Genomic DNA, 17,372 nt, shown 5'->3' with positions numbered 1-17,372 from the left:
GAATAGAGAGTGGGGAGAAGACAGAGATGCCAGACTATGAGGGGAGCAGAGGGAAGAAGATAGGTGCCAGACCAATTGGGGGGGTGAAGGGAGAGGCACAGTAACAGAGCAAATGGAAGACACAGAGAGAAGACAGACAGTGGATGGAAATAATTGAATGAGAAGATGAGGAGAGCAGAAACCTGACAACAAAGGTAGAAAAAAATTACTATTTATTTTCTTTTTTTTGTTTGTTTGTTTTAGGATAAAGTAGTATATTAATTGTGCTGATAAAAATTTATAAACAAAGCACTGCCAGCTGAACATCTCTTTCTCTAGTTCAGCAGTGAGAAGGTTGATTTATTAGGAAGGAATAAGCTAAATATTGCAGTACTGAGGCTTATATAGATGCTGCGGGGACAGTGGTTGCGGAGTGGGGTGGTGACAGGAGCGTGGGTTGTGGGGAAGGGGACAAATTTTTCTCCGTGTCATTCTCTCGTATGAACCTAAAACATAATATCCAGTTAGAGAAATGTCTTAAGCAATCTTCTTCCCTGAAGACATCTCCATAGCATATCTCACAGAGGACTTCAACTCAGCTACAAGGACACCCAAAGCATCAGATACAAAATATAAACAGTTCCACATTGTGCAGTTTATGACACTGTCCTGAATACAGCTGTTCTCAATAGTTTGGGTGTCAGACAGGGAAAGTGTCAGCATAAATCTATTTATTTATTCAATTTTATATACTTTTTCTCCCAAGGGAGCTCAGAATGGTTCACATGAATTTATTCAGGTACTCAAGCACTTTTCCCTGTTTGTCCTGGTGGGCTCACAATCTATCTAATGTACCTGGGGGGATTAAGTGACTTGCCCAAGGTCACAAGGAGCAGCGTGGGTTTGAACCCACAACCTCAGGGTGCTGAGGCTGTAGCTTTAACCACTCCGCCACATTCTCCCACTCTTTACATTAAATATTTCCTAGACATATAGCTTAACAAATAGACCAGTATTTCTCAAGCCAGCTTGGTTTTTAAGATATTCATAATGAATATACATGAGATAAATCTGTATGCAATGCAGGTAGTGCAAGGTAATTTCTCATGTATATTCACAGTTAGTTTTCTTAAGGATTATCAGACCTACTTGAGAAACACTGTTTTAAACTAGTTTTATTTAAAAAACTAAAAAAAAAAAACCCACAAGAATATTAATAAGCAATATACCAGCTCAGAAATGTTCCCATTTTAAGATGGAAGAACTGGGCTATCAAAAGGCAACCAGTAGTCTGTTTCTGTGTTCATCACTTACAGGTGGCATTTTGATTTTTGAAACCCCATTTCTTGTGTCCTTTTTTCCTGCGTACCTTTGTGGAGATTTTTCTCCTTTTAATCTGCTCCCCATTTTAAGATGGAGCAGATGCCATCTGCTCTCCTCCAGCTTTTCCTGTAGGTCCTGTGTCTTAGGCTGAACACTTACCGTAATGGCTTGCGCTCAATGCACACTTTTTCAAAGATATCTTTGAGGAAAGAGGGTGGGCTCTCCTGCACCATGTGATGCACCCTCAGCCGTGATTTTAGATATTCCAAAAAGCGCTTTAGAAATCCCATGAAATGCTCTGCCATCCGGATGTTTCCTGGCACAGCCTCTGGAGAGAGAAACAGAGATAGATTAAAAACTCAGGAGGTTCAATCCTTTGCTTCTAGAGATCAGCAAGAGGGAGAACATACTGAGAAAACAGATATTCTGAAAACTAGATTGATTTGCGCACCCTGAAACCTATAAACCAGACTTGGACCCTCTCCTACCTTGAAGAATTTCATCAGGCAATACAGGATTGGCCAAGTAGACATCTGTTTCTCTAGCAACATTAGCTTCCCTCAGACCTTCCACCAACTGCCTATATTCTTCCTTCAATCTATGTGAATCTGTCTCCTTGATCCTGAAAGTCAACAGTGATAAGATGTAAGAGCAACCTTGTTACCAAAGTTGTGAATCACATAGTATACACACCAGATTCCAATGGCCTGTACTGGCTATATCAGAAGCAAAAAACAATGAGAACTAGTTAGCGTGCTGAGGTGTCATATGCAACACTTGATGCATTAAAGAATGGGGTATTTTCAGACCTGACTCACAGACGTCTACAGCTCCTTGCAACCCTCTGACTAGCTGAGGCAGAAATTCAGAAAAAGCCCTGGAAAGTATTTACAAGGCACTGACCTATGGATAGTCTTCTGAAGTGTTTCCACATTGTCTTGACAGCGGTCCAAAGTGCGCCGGGTAATGTTTACACTCATGGAGTCAATGCAGACATTGTCTATAATGAAACGGTGAGGGTGAGAACAATGATCAATGTGACTGGAACAGCATACCAACATCCTGACAGCAATACAGAAAGGAACAATCTACAATCAATAAAACATCCCAAGAGCAGTGGCAACATTACATAGGACTAGGATCAGTATAAAAATGTCAGCCTTGCACTGCTGAGTGCTGGTTGTCAGCAACATTTTCTGTTGGCCTAACCAATATCAGCAAAGGCCTATGGGAGATTATATTAAACAGCGGCCTCAAAAAAAGTGAACAGAATGTTGGGCATTATCAAAAAAGGTATCACTACCAGAACAAAAGAAGTTATCCTGCCACTGTATCGAGCAATGGTGCGCCCATATCTGGAATACTGCGTCCAATACTGGTCGCCATACCTCAAGAAGGACATGGCAATACTCGAGAGGGTCCAGAGGAGGGCAACGAGGATGATAAAGGGTATGGAGAACCTTTCATATGCCGAACGGTTGGACAGGCTGGGGCTCTTTACCCTGGAGAAGCGGAGACTGAGAGGGGACATGATAGAACTTATAAAATCATGAAAGGCATAGAGAAGGTGGAGAGGGACAGATTCTTTAGACTAGCAGGGACAACTAAAACAAGAGGTCATTCAGAAAAACTGAGAGGAGACAGATTCATAACGAATGCAAGGAGGTTCTTCTTCACTCAGAGGGTGGTGGACACCTGGAACGCGCTTCCCGGAGAGGTGATAGGACAGAGTACAATTCTGGGGTTCAAAAAGGGACTGGATGACTTCCTGGAAGCGAAGGGGATAACAGGGTACAGATAGAGGTTTACCTTACAGGACATTGAGCGAATAGGGTATGGATATTTTAGGTTAGGTAGGGAACACTTTCAGGCCATGGACCTGGGGGGCCGCCGTGGGAGCGGATTGCCGGGCACGATGGACCCCTGGTCTGACCCGGCAGAGGCAACGCTTATGTTCTTATGTAGATCTGATCCTGGACATATCAGTGCAGATAAACCTAAGGGCTTCTGGCCATTCAGTCTCAGAAAAAAACATTAGAATGACTTCTAAATGACCAGTACTTGAGCTTGACAAAGAACATTAATAGAATGCTGGGAGGAGTCACAGTTTCAACAGATGTGCTAAGGTCCAATGCTTAAGGCAATGAATGACAATCTGTCAGCTGGAGCCAATCTGAAGTCAATTGTCACAGTAAGATACTGGAAACTACCAGAAACTTAAATCTATGAGGGCAGGCCTCACCTGTTTTCTCTCTCTTTCGCTTCTCCTCCAGCCTTTGTACACCTCATACACCTCCACTCATGCAGGAACACACACATCATTCAGATAAAACGTCTTGCCTGCCGTTCTCAGCCCCTTCTTCTTTCTATCTTCAGCTCACACACACAAATCTTTCCTCTTTCTCTCTGGACTCCGGCTTATTTCTCTGTCTGCCCCCTCTCTTCCCTCGATGGAAGTAGAGGCCAAAGACGCCTTTGAAGTCGAGGGATCAGTAGGAGACTCCATCTCGAAAAGCTTGTCCACCAAAATGCAACAACACTTAAAAGCACAAGGCTGAAGTGTTTGGCAAGGTAGGCACGACCTAGCATGATGTTTCAGCCCAAGGCACTTGAGGAGCGTCCAAGAGGGTCCGTAAGAGAGATCGCGCACTGACACTTGCTACACCTCTTGAAGCCTGTAGCAGGCCGGGACATAGACGGAAAAATAGCCGCTGCAAAGTCGAAGCCCTCAGGCTGCGGCTGAGCAGCCTATTCCGGAAAACGAACGGAAGAAGAAAAAAATATATATATATTTTTTTAAACTAAAATAAAAGAAATAAAATAAAACAGCAATTTGTGAAGAAAACACACAAACCGCGGTTGAGAGAAGGCACAAAGTGAACGAAGTTAAACGCAGAGAGTCAAAGACGGACTTCTCGGCTCCGCTGAAAAACTGAGAACTGAGGAAACGCACCCCGCGTTGGGCGGGAAGGCACTTGTGCATGCGCGGTGTGAGCGACTCGAAACTTCAAGTTTCTTCAAGCAAGTCTGCTTGCGAGGCGTCCGCATCCGGGCTCCGTCGGTGACATCACCCATATGTGAGAATACCTGCCTGCTTGTCCTGGGATAATATTCTTTATGCAACCACTGTTGGCTCTCATTGTCACTGATTCACTTCCCACTGATCCTGAGGCTACTGAACCCTACAGTAGCAACACCACTACAATGATGACTTTGGATCAAATAGACACCAAACAGCTGACTTCAACGTGTAGAGAACTTAGAGGAATCTTGAATCAACACAGTTAACATAATATCTTATCACAGGCGCTACAGAAAATACAGTGGAACCTCGGTTTGCGAGTAACCCGGTTTGCGAGTGATTTGTAAGACGAGCAAAACACTCAGCAAACTTTTGCCTAGCAAACCAAGCATGTTCCGATATACGAGCACCTCTCCCTGCTCTAACCGGCATCGCAACCTCCCCTCCCGCGAACGCCCCCCCCCCTGCTAGAACCGCATTGCACCCTCGTTCTCTCAAGAGCCAGAAGGCCTTGAGCATGCACAGATGCTCAAGGCCCGGCCCAGGCAAGAGGCGGGAGCTTGCTTTCACTCTCACAACCAGCAGAAGGGGTAAGGAGCGTGTATGAGAGGAAGGGCGGGCGGATGCCGCTTTCAGCACGGGGGTGCGATGCCGGTTCGGGGGGTGTAATGCCGGTTAGAGCGGGGGGGAGGGGGTGATGGAGCAGCGCCGGTAGCCTCAGGTGGTGGGGGGGTTTGGTGGAACGAATCAAAGCAAGTTTCCATTCATTCCTATGGGGAAACTCGCTTTGATATACGAGTAACTTAATTTACGAGCATGCTTCTGGAACGAATTATGCTCGTAAACCAAGGTTCCACTGTATTGAGATTCTCCATAACCTGATCATGAAATAGCAATGCACCTATTATATGCCATTAGTTGTTACTCCATCCCATCAATACACACAATTTTACTGCAGTCACGCCCTAAAGCAAAGATACTTACCTGTAGAATATGTTCTCCAAGGACAGCAGGCATATATTCACACATTGACATTATCCACAGAACCCGGTCACTTTAAATATTTTACATAGTCACTTTAAATATTTTACACAGTGCCCATACTGAGCACTTGCCAGTGCCTTCCCGCCCAATGTCAGCTCGCAGAACCATCAATTCAGTGATTAGAAATTGGTTACTGGACAGAAAACAGAGGGTAGGATTAAATGTGTTTCTCCTTATACACCTCCCCAAGAACTCTTCCTCAGACAAATTGCTTTTATCTGTACACTTCTCCTCCACTTCCAATTCCAGACTTCCTTTCAGTTCACTGCCCTGTATGCCTGGAATTACCTGAGTCTGTCCACTATGACCCTTCCCTTGTTCAAAAGTAGGCTGAAAACCCACCATTCTGAGACAGCCTTCAACTAATAACCCTTCTGCATTTGTGGTTAAAAAACCTACATTTTTTCTTTTTCAACCATGAATTTACCACAGCTATCCTCAGGTACCCATCTCTGTGTCATTCCCTACTTGGGAGCTTGAGTATCCCAAAATCTATCGATGCTCCTGGGAAAAAAAAAGGCTCAAGGTGGCCCAAAGGTCCAAAAGCAAAAAGTTGACAAAAATCAGGAAAAATACTGAAACACAATAAAAATAAAAAATAAGTCATAGTTCACAGGCTTCTTTTCTTTATACCATATGTTTTGGACTTGTGAAAAAATAAAATTTACCCCTAAAGTATCTAATCTAATGGATTCTAAATATGAAAGAAGAGGAGAAAAAGATTATAATGAGAAGTATTAAAATATATAATGTCTTTTAAGATATATTCTATTAATGTCAATGGCCTGAATCACGTAATCAAAAGGAAAAAAGTATTAACATTTTTAAAAAAGCAAAATGCGGATATTTACTGTCTGCAGGAGACCCATCTTAATAAAAAGGAATCACAGAAATTATCGGGTGGGTGGGTAAAAGAATGATTTTTTGCTCCAGCAGAGGGTAAAAAGGCAGGGGTAGCAATTCTTATAAATAAAAAATGTATGGCCAATATTAAGGTAAAAAATTCAGATCCACATGGAAGATGGATACATATTGATATAAGTATGGGAAATGATGCCCTGACGTTGTTCAATATATATGCCCCTAATTCGAATCAATCAGAATTTTTTAAAAAATTACAGAATATGTTGTTACCACTGGCTGCTTCTAATTTAGTGGTGGCTGGAGATTTTAATGCTGTAATGGATCCATTATTGGATAAAAAACCAGGTAAAAGTATAAAATCTTTAGGTTTAGATAATTTGGTTAAATCATGTGATTTGAAAGATATATGGCGTATTCTTCATTTTAATGATCAGGAATTTTCATTTTGTTCACAGGTTCATAAATCATTTTCAAGAATAGATTATATTTTTGTTTCAACAAATAAAGTGCAACAGGTGATTAAAGCTTCCATAGATCCTATTATTATTTCGGATCATGCGGGAGTATGGATAGAATTACAATTAGATCAATTAGAGAATGGTAGACCTCTTTGGAGATTTGATAATGCATTGCTTGTGGATGACAAATTTTTGGAAAATTTTAAAACACAAATTAACGATTTCTTTCAAATAAATTTAGTGGAGGATACATCTATAGAGAATTTATGGGATGCATTTAAAGCAACTATGAGGGGTAATATTATATCATATTCAGCTTTTATTAGGAAACAGATTAAAATACAATATTTAGAAATAAAAAAAGAAATAAAAATATTAGAAGCTAAATTGATAAGTAAATGGGAATATGAAGTTTTGCAAGCTCTTTTGAAAGCAAAAGGTAAATATAATGAATTAACTTCAAAAATGATAAGAAGAGATTTGTTTTCCAAGCAAACAATGTATTATGGAAATTCTAATAAGGCGGGGAGATTATTGGCAAATTATCTTAAAGCAAAAAAAAGAAGAACTAATATTAATGGAATTAAAGATGATAATGGTATAATAACAAATCAAACAAATATAATATTAAAACAATTTTTAAAATTTTATAAGGACCTGTATTCTTCCGAGCCTTATTTGGAGAGACAAAAAGATGGAAAAAAATTTTTAGACATAATTAATGGACCTAAGGTTCCTGATCATATAAAACGGAGTTTAGATGAACCTATATCATTAAAAGAATTAGAAACAGCATTGAGATCTCTTAGAGTTGGATCCGCTCCAGGTGGTGATGGTTATACAGTAGAATTTTATAAAACATTTCAAAATATCCTTTCCCCACATTTACTAAATTTATATCAGACACAAATTATAAAAGGTAATATTAAAGGTACTATGGCTGAATCAATAATAATTGTTTTGCCTAAGCCAAATAAAGATCCTACTTTGGTTTCAAACTACAGGCCTATATCTTTGATAAATGTTGATAATAAACTTTTGGCGAAAATTTTGGCTTTGAGACTAGCCAAAGCTCTCCCACATATTATAGATATGCATCAAACGGGTTTCGTTGCTAAAAGACATTCCTCTAATAACTCTAGATTATTGTTTCACATGTTAAACTTATCAAAAAAAATGGATGAACCGGCTTTTACAGTTTCATTAGATGCTGAAAAAGCATTTGACAGGGTAGAATGGAATTTTATGTATCAGGCTTTAGAATGGTTTGGTATAGGTTCTGGATTTATACAAATGGTAAAAACATTGTATAGCTTCCCGATTGCAAGACTAAATATTAATAATAAGATATCTGATGGTTTTCAATTGCAGAGGGGAGTTAGACAAGGTTGTCCTTTATCTCCTTTGTTATTTGATGTTGTATTAGAACCCTTATTGTTAGCAATACAGCAAACGAGGGAGATACAAGGTATTCCATATTCAGATATGGAATATAAAATTTCGGCTTATGCTGACGATATTTTACTTTATTTGAGAAATCCAGAGTCTACCTTATCTTCTTTATTGGAATTAATTGATAAGTTTGGCAAATTTTCAGGTTATAAAATTAATTGGAATAAATCTGAAATTATACCCTTGAATGTTCATTGTGTAAAAGGATTATTTGATACTTTTCCATTCATATGGAAAGAAGAAGGATTTAAATATCTTGGCATTCAAGTTAAAAATACAATTGAAGATACAGTAAAAGAGAATGAAAAATATGTATTAAAAAAAGTTACGGAGTTATGTGAACAATGGAACCCATTACATATTTCTTGGTGGGGAAGAGTTCAAACTATTAAAATGATGATGTTACCTGTAGCTTGCTACCAAATGAGTATGATACCTATTTATTTTCAGGGGTCCTTTTATAAAAAACTTAATAGTATTTTAACAAAATTTCTTTGGCTTGGTAAAACACCTAGAATAGCTTTAGTAACTTTGCAAAAATCAATTAAAGAGGGAGGGGTAAATTTTCCAAATTTCTATAGGTACCATCAAGCCTATATTCTACGTCAGGGTATGTATTGGATCCTCCCAGAACTTATGGATAATGCACCGGATTGGTTATATTTGGAATGGCGCCTTATGTTTCCCCTAAATTTAGTTCATTTGCCAAGTATTAACATACCTAGAAGATACAGAGAAAATAAAATATTAATGGATACTTGGAAAACATTGAGGTTTATTGATAAATTAACACCTATCCCAATAAATAAATCAACTAATCAATCTATATGGATAAACTCCAAGATCAAAATAGGCGGAGCTCAAATCCTTTGGAAGAACTGGATTATTGCAGGCATTAGATCTCTAGACGATGTTATTTCAGAAGGTAAACTGCTGGATTTTTCACAATTGCAACATAAATTTGGTCTTAATAAAACACAAAGTTTTAAATGGTTGCAATTGAAGCAGGCCATTCAGGTTGGGTTCCCTGAATGGAAAACATTAAATAATCAATATAGTTTAAAGTTCTTATGTTTTCAAGCAGACTTCCTAGGACATCAAGCCGCATTGTGGTATAAATTAATATCTGGATATTTGAATAAAAAAACCAAAAAATGGTCTAAGAGATATTTGGAGCATTGAGATTGGACATCAGATTAATGCATCTCAATGGCCACTAATTTGGTCTTGGAGAATGGGATGTACAGTGTCAGCATCTATGAGACAAACTTGGTTCTTTTTATTACATAGAGCTTTTTGGACCCCTACACGTTTGCAAAAATTAGACAGTTCTAAGTCCAATAAATGCTGGCACTGTAATCTAGAACCAGGGACATTAGATCACTTACTTTATCATTGTCCCTACATTAAAACTTTTTGGAATTCAATTTGGCTACAAATTAACAAATTAATGGAAAATCATATAGCAATATCATATGATACGGTATTATTTGGAATGATGAGGAAAAATAGTCAAATTTCACCAGAAAATAACAAGCTTTTATTAATAATGACAGGGGTTGCCATTCAACATATAACCAATAATTGGAAGAATTATAATAACCTAAATTATACATTTTGGTGGAATACAATATGTCACATATTTAAAATGGAAAGAACAATAGCAATACAAAGAGGGACATATACCAAATTCATAAAAATATGGGGGCCATTGACAAAATACTGCAATGAATAAATATTAAGATTTCTCTTCTTCTTTTCTTCTTTTAAGTATCTTTTTTATGACGCACATAGAGGGGGGATAATGAAAATAATATTTACATAATATGTTATAATATGTTATATAATATGTATGAATGAAAAATAATAAAAGGGTGGAGGGAGAGGGGATATAAATATATTTAGAATATGATGTATTAGATATAAAAATGATATTGTGTATTTATCAATTGTAATTTAATATTTTGTACATTTTATGTAAAATTTGAAAATTAAAAATATTATATTAAAGTAATAAAAGGGTGGGGGAGGGAGAGGGGGAAAATCAAATTTAGATATATAATGTATTAGATATAAAAGTGATACTATGTATTTATCAATTGTATTTTAATATTTTGTACACTTTATGTAAAATTTGAAAATAAAAAATAATGGAAAAAAAAAAAAAAAAGAAAAAATAAAATGCTTTTAGATTAATGTTTTGCGTTATCTTTTTCAAGTTTTACATCGGAGACTGCCTGGTCGAGCAGATATTTTGTTATTTTCAAATTTTGCCGTTGTCTTTGAGAATGAGCAGTGCCACCATTTGTCTGCTTGAAAAAATATTTCTGTACTGTATTTTTCGCTCTATAAGATGCGCCTGACCATAAGACACACCTAGATATAGAGGAGGAAAAGCCAAGAAAAATAAATTCTGAAACAAATGGTGTACCCTGTCCCCCCTCTGGTGGTCTAGTGGCAGGCCAGGACAGGTACAAGGCAGGCAGGCCTAGTAGCAGGCAGGCAGGCAGGGCCCCCCCCCCAAGGCAGACCCTCCCCCCCGTTACCTTTTTTTAAACTCGGCGGCTGCGGCGCACAAGGCTGACGCAAGCTTTTCACGTGACTGCCTGGTCCCGCGCCACTCACTGAATGGCTGATGTCAATTCTCGTGGGACTGGCGAGAACTGATATCAGCCATTCAGTGAGCGGCGCAGGACCAGGCAGGCACATGTGAGAATATTATGCTTGCTTGTCATCGGAGAAGAACAATAATCACAAAATGTTGATTAACGCCTAACCTACCCTTCCTTCACAGGATTAAAACACTTCTTTCCACCCTTATTTGTTGAAGGGAGGCAATACTCACCAATGTTGTGAGCCTCATCAAAGACTACAACAGATTTCCTGGCCAGTTCCTTGGACACCAGGTCAGCAATTTTGGGATCTAGCAGATAATGGTAGCTGTATACTACAATATTTGCATGGAGAATCTAGTCAATGAAGAAGAAAAATTAGGTGTTATAGCACTCAATACTCTTTCTTCTCATTTCTTACAGACAATAGTGCTCCCCCTTTCAACATATGTTTCTTCCTATTTCCAAGGGCAGTAATGAAAGATTATGTTCTTACTTGGATTATCTTCTTTCAGTTAATCTACTATGGATTCTGAACATGTGGTAATTTATCCCTTCCTGCCCACTGGATTTGCAGAAAGAGAATACTTACAGCTTTGAGCACCTCCCCTATAGAGATGGAGACCCAGTCCACACCTCAGTTAAGTCCCAAAGCAATCGAGTTCTACTGGAACAAAAGACAAAAGAGGAGAGGAATGGGGAAATTTCCTGCAAACAGGCAGCAATTCTGATCTGCTCTGTAACTTAGAAAACAAGAATTAGAAGAAAACATTAGAACAACTGAAACACATAGAGAAACAACCTGCTATGTGCAACTGGCACTAACAATAAGGGAGCCAGAAGTCGAGGAATACATTTACTCATCCTGGAGGTCTAGGAGTGTAGCCATCAGGCAGACAGGAGAAGAATTTCAGGCCTGGAACACAGAAATATCCAAGGCAGAAAGCAGGTGATACAGAACAGACAGAGGACGGGCCATACGGAATCCATAGTAGATTAACTGAAAGAAGATTATCCAGGTCAGAACTTAATCTTTCATTCAGTTACATTTACTCCGGAGGTCTAGGGAGGGACAGAAGAGCCTGCCCGCAATACTGAGGACCCAAAAGCGGCATTCTCCCAAGCCGCTAAATTCACTCTGTAAAACCTAGAAAAAGTATGAAGGGTATACCAAGTTGCAGCCCGACAGATCTCTGTGGAAGGCACTGCCCGAGAATCCGCCTAGGAAGAGATGACACTCCTGGTTGAGTGCACCTTGAGAGAGACTGGCAGCTGCTTCCTGCAGGATATGTATGCCAAAGAGATTGCCATGCAAATCCATCTAGCAATAGAGGCCTCCACCTCAATACAGCCCGTAAGATATCAGACTTCACAGATGACCCTTGAGGTTAATTCCCTCCTGCCCACCCCAAGGTCGAGCTTTTTTGACACTTTGGTCAACCAGGAACAGGGCATTGCTTTGGTAGGATTTTACTGTTCTTTCTTTCTTTTTTTCCAGGAGTAAGTACTTCTGCAACCACAGTATGGCTGGGAAACATCATGCTATCAAAGCTGCTGCTCAGGCTACAGCTTCTGTCTCTGTGCAGACAGAAAATGTTACACAGGCCAAGGGAGTAGTTTCATGTGCAAGCTGTCTTCAGCTTGAATCTCTCATGAAGGAAGTAAAGGAATTGAAAGAGGAGGTGGCATGATTGAGAAGCATCCGTGAAAATGAGATGTACATTGATGAAATGAAAGATTTCCAGCAGTGGGGAAGAAGACAGCTGGACTCAAGATTACGGAACCCTGTAAGATGCCCTTGAAAAGGAGAATTGGTATGCTGCCCTGGAAGTGGAGAAGATGAGAGCATCCCAGGGAGAGGAAGGACCAAAGCTTGAAATCCCAAAAATTGCTGGATCCATGACCACTAGGGGGAATAAGGTAGAAGTGGTTCGCAATTCCCTTCTGAGGGGTACAGAAGCGTCCATCTGCAGACCAGACATGATGTCACAGGAGGTATGCTGTTTGCCTGGTACCAAAATCCAAGATGTTACAGAGAGATTGCAAAGACTCATCAAATGTGATGACTATTATCCAATGCTGCTCATCTATGTTGGCACTAATGATACCACCAGGTACCCCTGCGAACGTATCAAAAGCGACTTTGTAGCTCTAGGAGAGAAGGTGAATCAGTCAGGTGCACAGGTGTTATTTTTGTCCATCCTTCCTGACGAGGGTAAGGACCAGGTCAGAGAACCAAGCATCCTGGAAATAAATGCATGGCTACGTGGATGGTGTCGTTAAGAGCATTTTGGCTTCCTGGCCCAAGGGATGATTTTCCAAGGGCTGCTGAGCAGGGATGGTATACATCTATCAAAGAAGGGAAGAAGTGTCTTCGGCAGCAGCTGACTAATCTACGGAAGAGGGATTTAAACTAGAAGTGATGGGGCAGGGTGATCAAAGCCCCCAAGTGAGTATAAGTCCTCAGATAAGTAAATCATTGAATACTTCTACACGGATGGGAAAATGGGGCAATTTCTAAAAAACAGCATATACTATTGCAGCACATACTAATGCTCGAAGTATGGGAAACAAGATTCTGGATCTAGAAGCTGTGATGGAAGAAGAAGAGTTGGATATACTGGCGTTCACAGAGACGTGATTCCCAGAGAACCATGACTGGGATGTAGTTGTACCAGGCTATAATCTGTTCAGTAAAGATAGGGTAAGAAGAAAAGAAGGAAGAGAAGCATTATATATTAAAGATCATATTTAAGCCAAACAATTGCAGGTTCTGCAGGGCAAGGAAGAGGCACTCTGGATCAATTTGGAAAGAGGGAATGGTAAATATATTTACATTGGTGTGATATACAGGCCTTCTTCACAGACCGAAGAATTGGACAGAGATTTAATAGTAGACATTCAGAATATATCTAAAAAAGGGGAAGTTTTACTAACAGGTGATTTTAGCATGCCAGATGTTGACTGGAGTATCCCTATTGCAGGGCCAGGAAGATCCTGGATTCTCTACAAGGAGAACTGTTCCAGCAGTTAGTAATGGAATCCACGCGAGGCACAGAATGAGTTGAAGCAGGAGGAGAAGAGTCCCGGCGAGCTGGCTTCGAAGGAGGAGTCCTCGACCTGGATGGACTTCGGGTCGAGGCAGAATGCAGTCGAGACCTGTGCTTCAAGGTGGAAGAGAGAGGCAGAGAAGTCTCTGTGTCCAGAGAAGAGTGCACTGTAGAGGTCCACGACGAAGCTTGGAAGCAAGATGCCTCGAATGCTACAAGCGATGTTTCGAACGAGGTAACTCAGGTGAAGAATCACTGGAGGACAACCGCTTCGATGCACGAGACCTGCCTCGAGACACGAGGACTGGAGGATCCGGTTGGGTCTCAGGCTGGTCTACCCGAGGCAGAGTCGAGGACGGAAGCAGTTGAGCCACGATGGAGGATATCTGAGTGGTCAAGATGGACCTGAGCATGTCCTCGAGCATTGGCACCGAGACAGTGCGCTCCAAAGAGGGCGGCCTCGAAGGTGAGTATTCCCTTATCTTGGAGGCATTCTTCGAAGGAGGGCACAAGGAGGACTCTGGTGGCTTCTTAGGTACGGCACCTGAAAGAGACACAGGAGACTTACCCATCAAGGATGTCTTCACAGAGGGCACTGTCGAGACTTTCAAGGGCGTCAAAGTCGGTGCAGGAGTGGAAGTCGCGGTCGAGGCTTTCGAGACCGAAGCTCCAGCCGAAGCCAAGGTCGAGGCCTTCGAGACCGGAACACCCATCGACCTCGGAGGCGAGGCCTTCAAGACTGGAGGCCACCGCCGGGGTCGAATCCAAAGGTTGCTCCATATCACCAAAAAGTTGTCGAAACTGGGCACACCTCCGACGAAAAGCTCAAGGTGTAAGGGTGAAACAACGGTGACAATCTTCCGGTGAATGGACCGAACCCAAACACTGTAAACAACGACAGTGAGGATCAGTGACAGAAATCACACGATTACACTGACGACAGCACTTGAACCAGGTAAGAGGCTGGAACATAGAAAAATAATAAAGTCCGTGTTGAACGAAGTGAGCGGTTAGGTCTAGGCCCAAGGCTCACCGACCGGACGAAAGGAGACGGAGAGAAAATAAAAAGAATTATTATTATTATTTTTTTTTAATACAGAAAAGAAAAGAAAGAAACACACAGCGACCGAACTTTAAAAAGAAACAGCCGCGGTGACTAGAAGGCAAGTTTCGCTGTAGAGCTGAAAAAAACCCCGTTTTGATAACGAACTGAGGATCCTCACAAGAGACGCGCCCCCTAGTTTGGGCGGGAAGGCACGCGCGCATGTGCGGTGCAGCACTCGAAAGTTCAAAGATCTTCAAGCAAGTTTGCTTTCGAGGCTGTCCGCTGCGGGGCTCCATCGGTAATGTCACCCATGTGTGAGAATATGCTGCCTGCTTGTCCTGGGATAATATCTTTTTCCAGTGCATTAGGTGTGTCATTCTAGGTAAGTGGGGCTTACAAAAGCAATCCCAGAAAGCTAGGGCAGGCTGACTGCACCGGCCCTTAATACTGAGGGCCCAAGGCAGAGTCCTCTCATGCTGCAAAGTCCACCCTGCCAATGATGAAAGGTCCAACCACTGAAGATACCGAAAACATCGAAAAAACATGAATAAGAAAAGGAACAGAAGAGAAAAACTGCAGGTAGCAGTAGAGCTCCCAGTGAAGTAGGAGGGACACAGAAAAAAATCCAGAGTGGATTCCTTCTGCATATGGCTCGCAACCATGGGAAGATAACCCACTTGTCTAGAAAGACACACCTATTACACTGGAAGATCTCTTAGATCAGCAAATCAAAATCATATGTTTGAATTCAGTCACTGTTTATGTCTTCACCCTGTTCACCCTCTCTATGAAAAAGTATTTCCTGGTATTACTCCTAAATCTACCACTCTGCAACCTCAATTCATGTCCTCTAATTCTACCATTCTACCATTTTAAAGATCTGTTTATATATTAATTATTTTCAAATATATAAATGTGCATCTCCCCTATCCCTTCTTTCTTCTAGAGGTCACATATTTAGGACTTCCAAGTCTTCTCATGTGTTTTTTGGCACAAATCCCATAGTTTTGTCACCTTCCTCTGAACTGCTTCATATCTTTATGTCCTTAACAAGATATGGTCTTCAAAATTAATACAATAATCCATTAACATGTATGGGGGCATCACCTCCTTTCTTCTGATGGTATGGTCTCTCTCTATTCAGCCTAGTATCCTTTTGGCTCTGGCCACCACCTTATCACTCACCAATATTTCTGTGAAGAAATATATCCTAATGTTGCTCCTGAGTCTATTCCTACCATAGCTACATCATATTCCCCTTTCATGTGTCCTATACAAAGATTATTCCCTAATCCCAGCCTATTCTCTTTTTTACAAAACCCCCTCAGCTATGACCACTCAATTCTTGGTTTGTGGTTATTTAGAGGCACCATACCGAGTATCTGGCGAGGAAATAAGGACACCAGCCCTTCTGTCGACCATATGCCTTCAGGTCATCAAGATTATAGACTCCGGATGGGATGGGCACCTGTCGACCATGAGTATCAAACTCCTGTTAACAATGACATCAAGAAACGGAATCAGCATCAAGGCAAAGGAGATCACATCTCTGCATTACAGACACTGGCATGTCCCGTCCCCCCTAGGCAGAATTACCACTGTACTGTGAGCAGTAGTAACACAAAATAACATCTGCTACAACAGAGCTTGGCAGCTGCAGCTATAGTGTAGTGCCACCTTATGCTTGAAAATCTGTACAGAAGTCATTTTGATTTAACATCCACCGACCCCCACATCCCAGGACAATCATCCAACCAAGACAATGACCACTCTAAAGATGAAGGTGTCACTCTTGAAGCAACAGCTAAGCTGTAATGTTGATTAGCATCAGATATGTCTATCCTGAGTTTGCAAACATCAACTAACTTCCAGCTGTTCCTAGCAGCAAGATGAACTAGGTCTCAAGTTTAACCTGGTAAGACAAAGGGAAACCACTGTAGTACAACAATACTGCTATTGATCCTGAAGGAACCCACCCAATCCATTCTCTATGCATTAAAGACGTTGCATTATAAGGACATTGTTGCTGGTCTTGGCCACCTAACCATGATTTCTTGGTACTTACACATGTCCGTATTACAAATCAAACTACCTGAAAGGCTAAATGGATGACCAGTAGTTAATCTGATGTGCCACCAGGCAACTGGCTCATTCCCAGTTCATGTGTCTGCATATTAAAATGGAAGTGCTGTGCAACAAAGAAGGCTGAATCAAGCACCAAGTACAAGCACACTTGCCATCCATTCCCTATACATCTAGAGAAGAAAACCATGAAGGTGTGCAATGTGCATACCTCAAAGAAGCAGCAGGTCTGCACACCACGGTCCTGGTGCTGCTGGGCCCTGATGTATGATGCTGTAAGACTGTGGCACTTCCCATCTACTTCCTTCCCAAAGCGCAGACAGCTCACCTGTGACAAAACAAACGTGATAATTGACAAAGTAATAGCATCACAATGGTGGTGTATATTTGTGACAGTATCAAACTCTCTCCACTACAATCACCTACTTTACATTTCTCTTA

The 17,372-nt window shown here is 40.9% G+C and overlaps 1 protein-coding gene across 3 annotated transcripts in view; it reads right to left on the bottom strand.

The window, feature by feature from the left end:
- Positions 1-17,372, bottom strand: part of ERCC2 (ERCC excision repair 2, TFIIH core complex helicase subunit) — a 90,515-nt gene that overhangs the window by 53,598 nt on the left and 19,545 nt on the right. For all 3 annotated transcript variants that reach the window (XR_004540353.1, XR_004540354.1, XM_033955087.1), the window contains exons 6-11: positions 17,143-17,259; positions 16,225-16,341; positions 10,988-11,111; positions 2,206-2,302; positions 1,791-1,924; positions 1,462-1,630 (exon numbers count right to left, since the gene is read on the bottom strand). Coding sequence is in view for 1 of the 3 variants with exons in the window: in XM_033955087.1 (XP_033810978.1) it covers positions 1,462-1,630; positions 1,791-1,924; positions 2,206-2,302; positions 10,988-11,111; positions 16,225-16,341; positions 17,143-17,259 (758 nt within the window). In the remaining 2 variants the exon portion in view is untranslated. The remainder of the gene's footprint in view (positions 1-1,461; positions 1,631-1,790; positions 1,925-2,205; positions 2,303-10,987; positions 11,112-16,224; positions 16,342-17,142; positions 17,260-17,372) is intronic.

The sequence above is a fragment of the Geotrypetes seraphini genome, chromosome 8, assembly GCF_902459505.1.
Source record: "Geotrypetes seraphini chromosome 8, aGeoSer1.1, whole genome shotgun sequence".
Taxonomy (NCBI): domain Eukaryota; kingdom Metazoa; phylum Chordata; class Amphibia; order Gymnophiona; family Dermophiidae; genus Geotrypetes; species Geotrypetes seraphini.
This window is presented reverse-complemented; position numbering and strand designations above follow the sequence as displayed.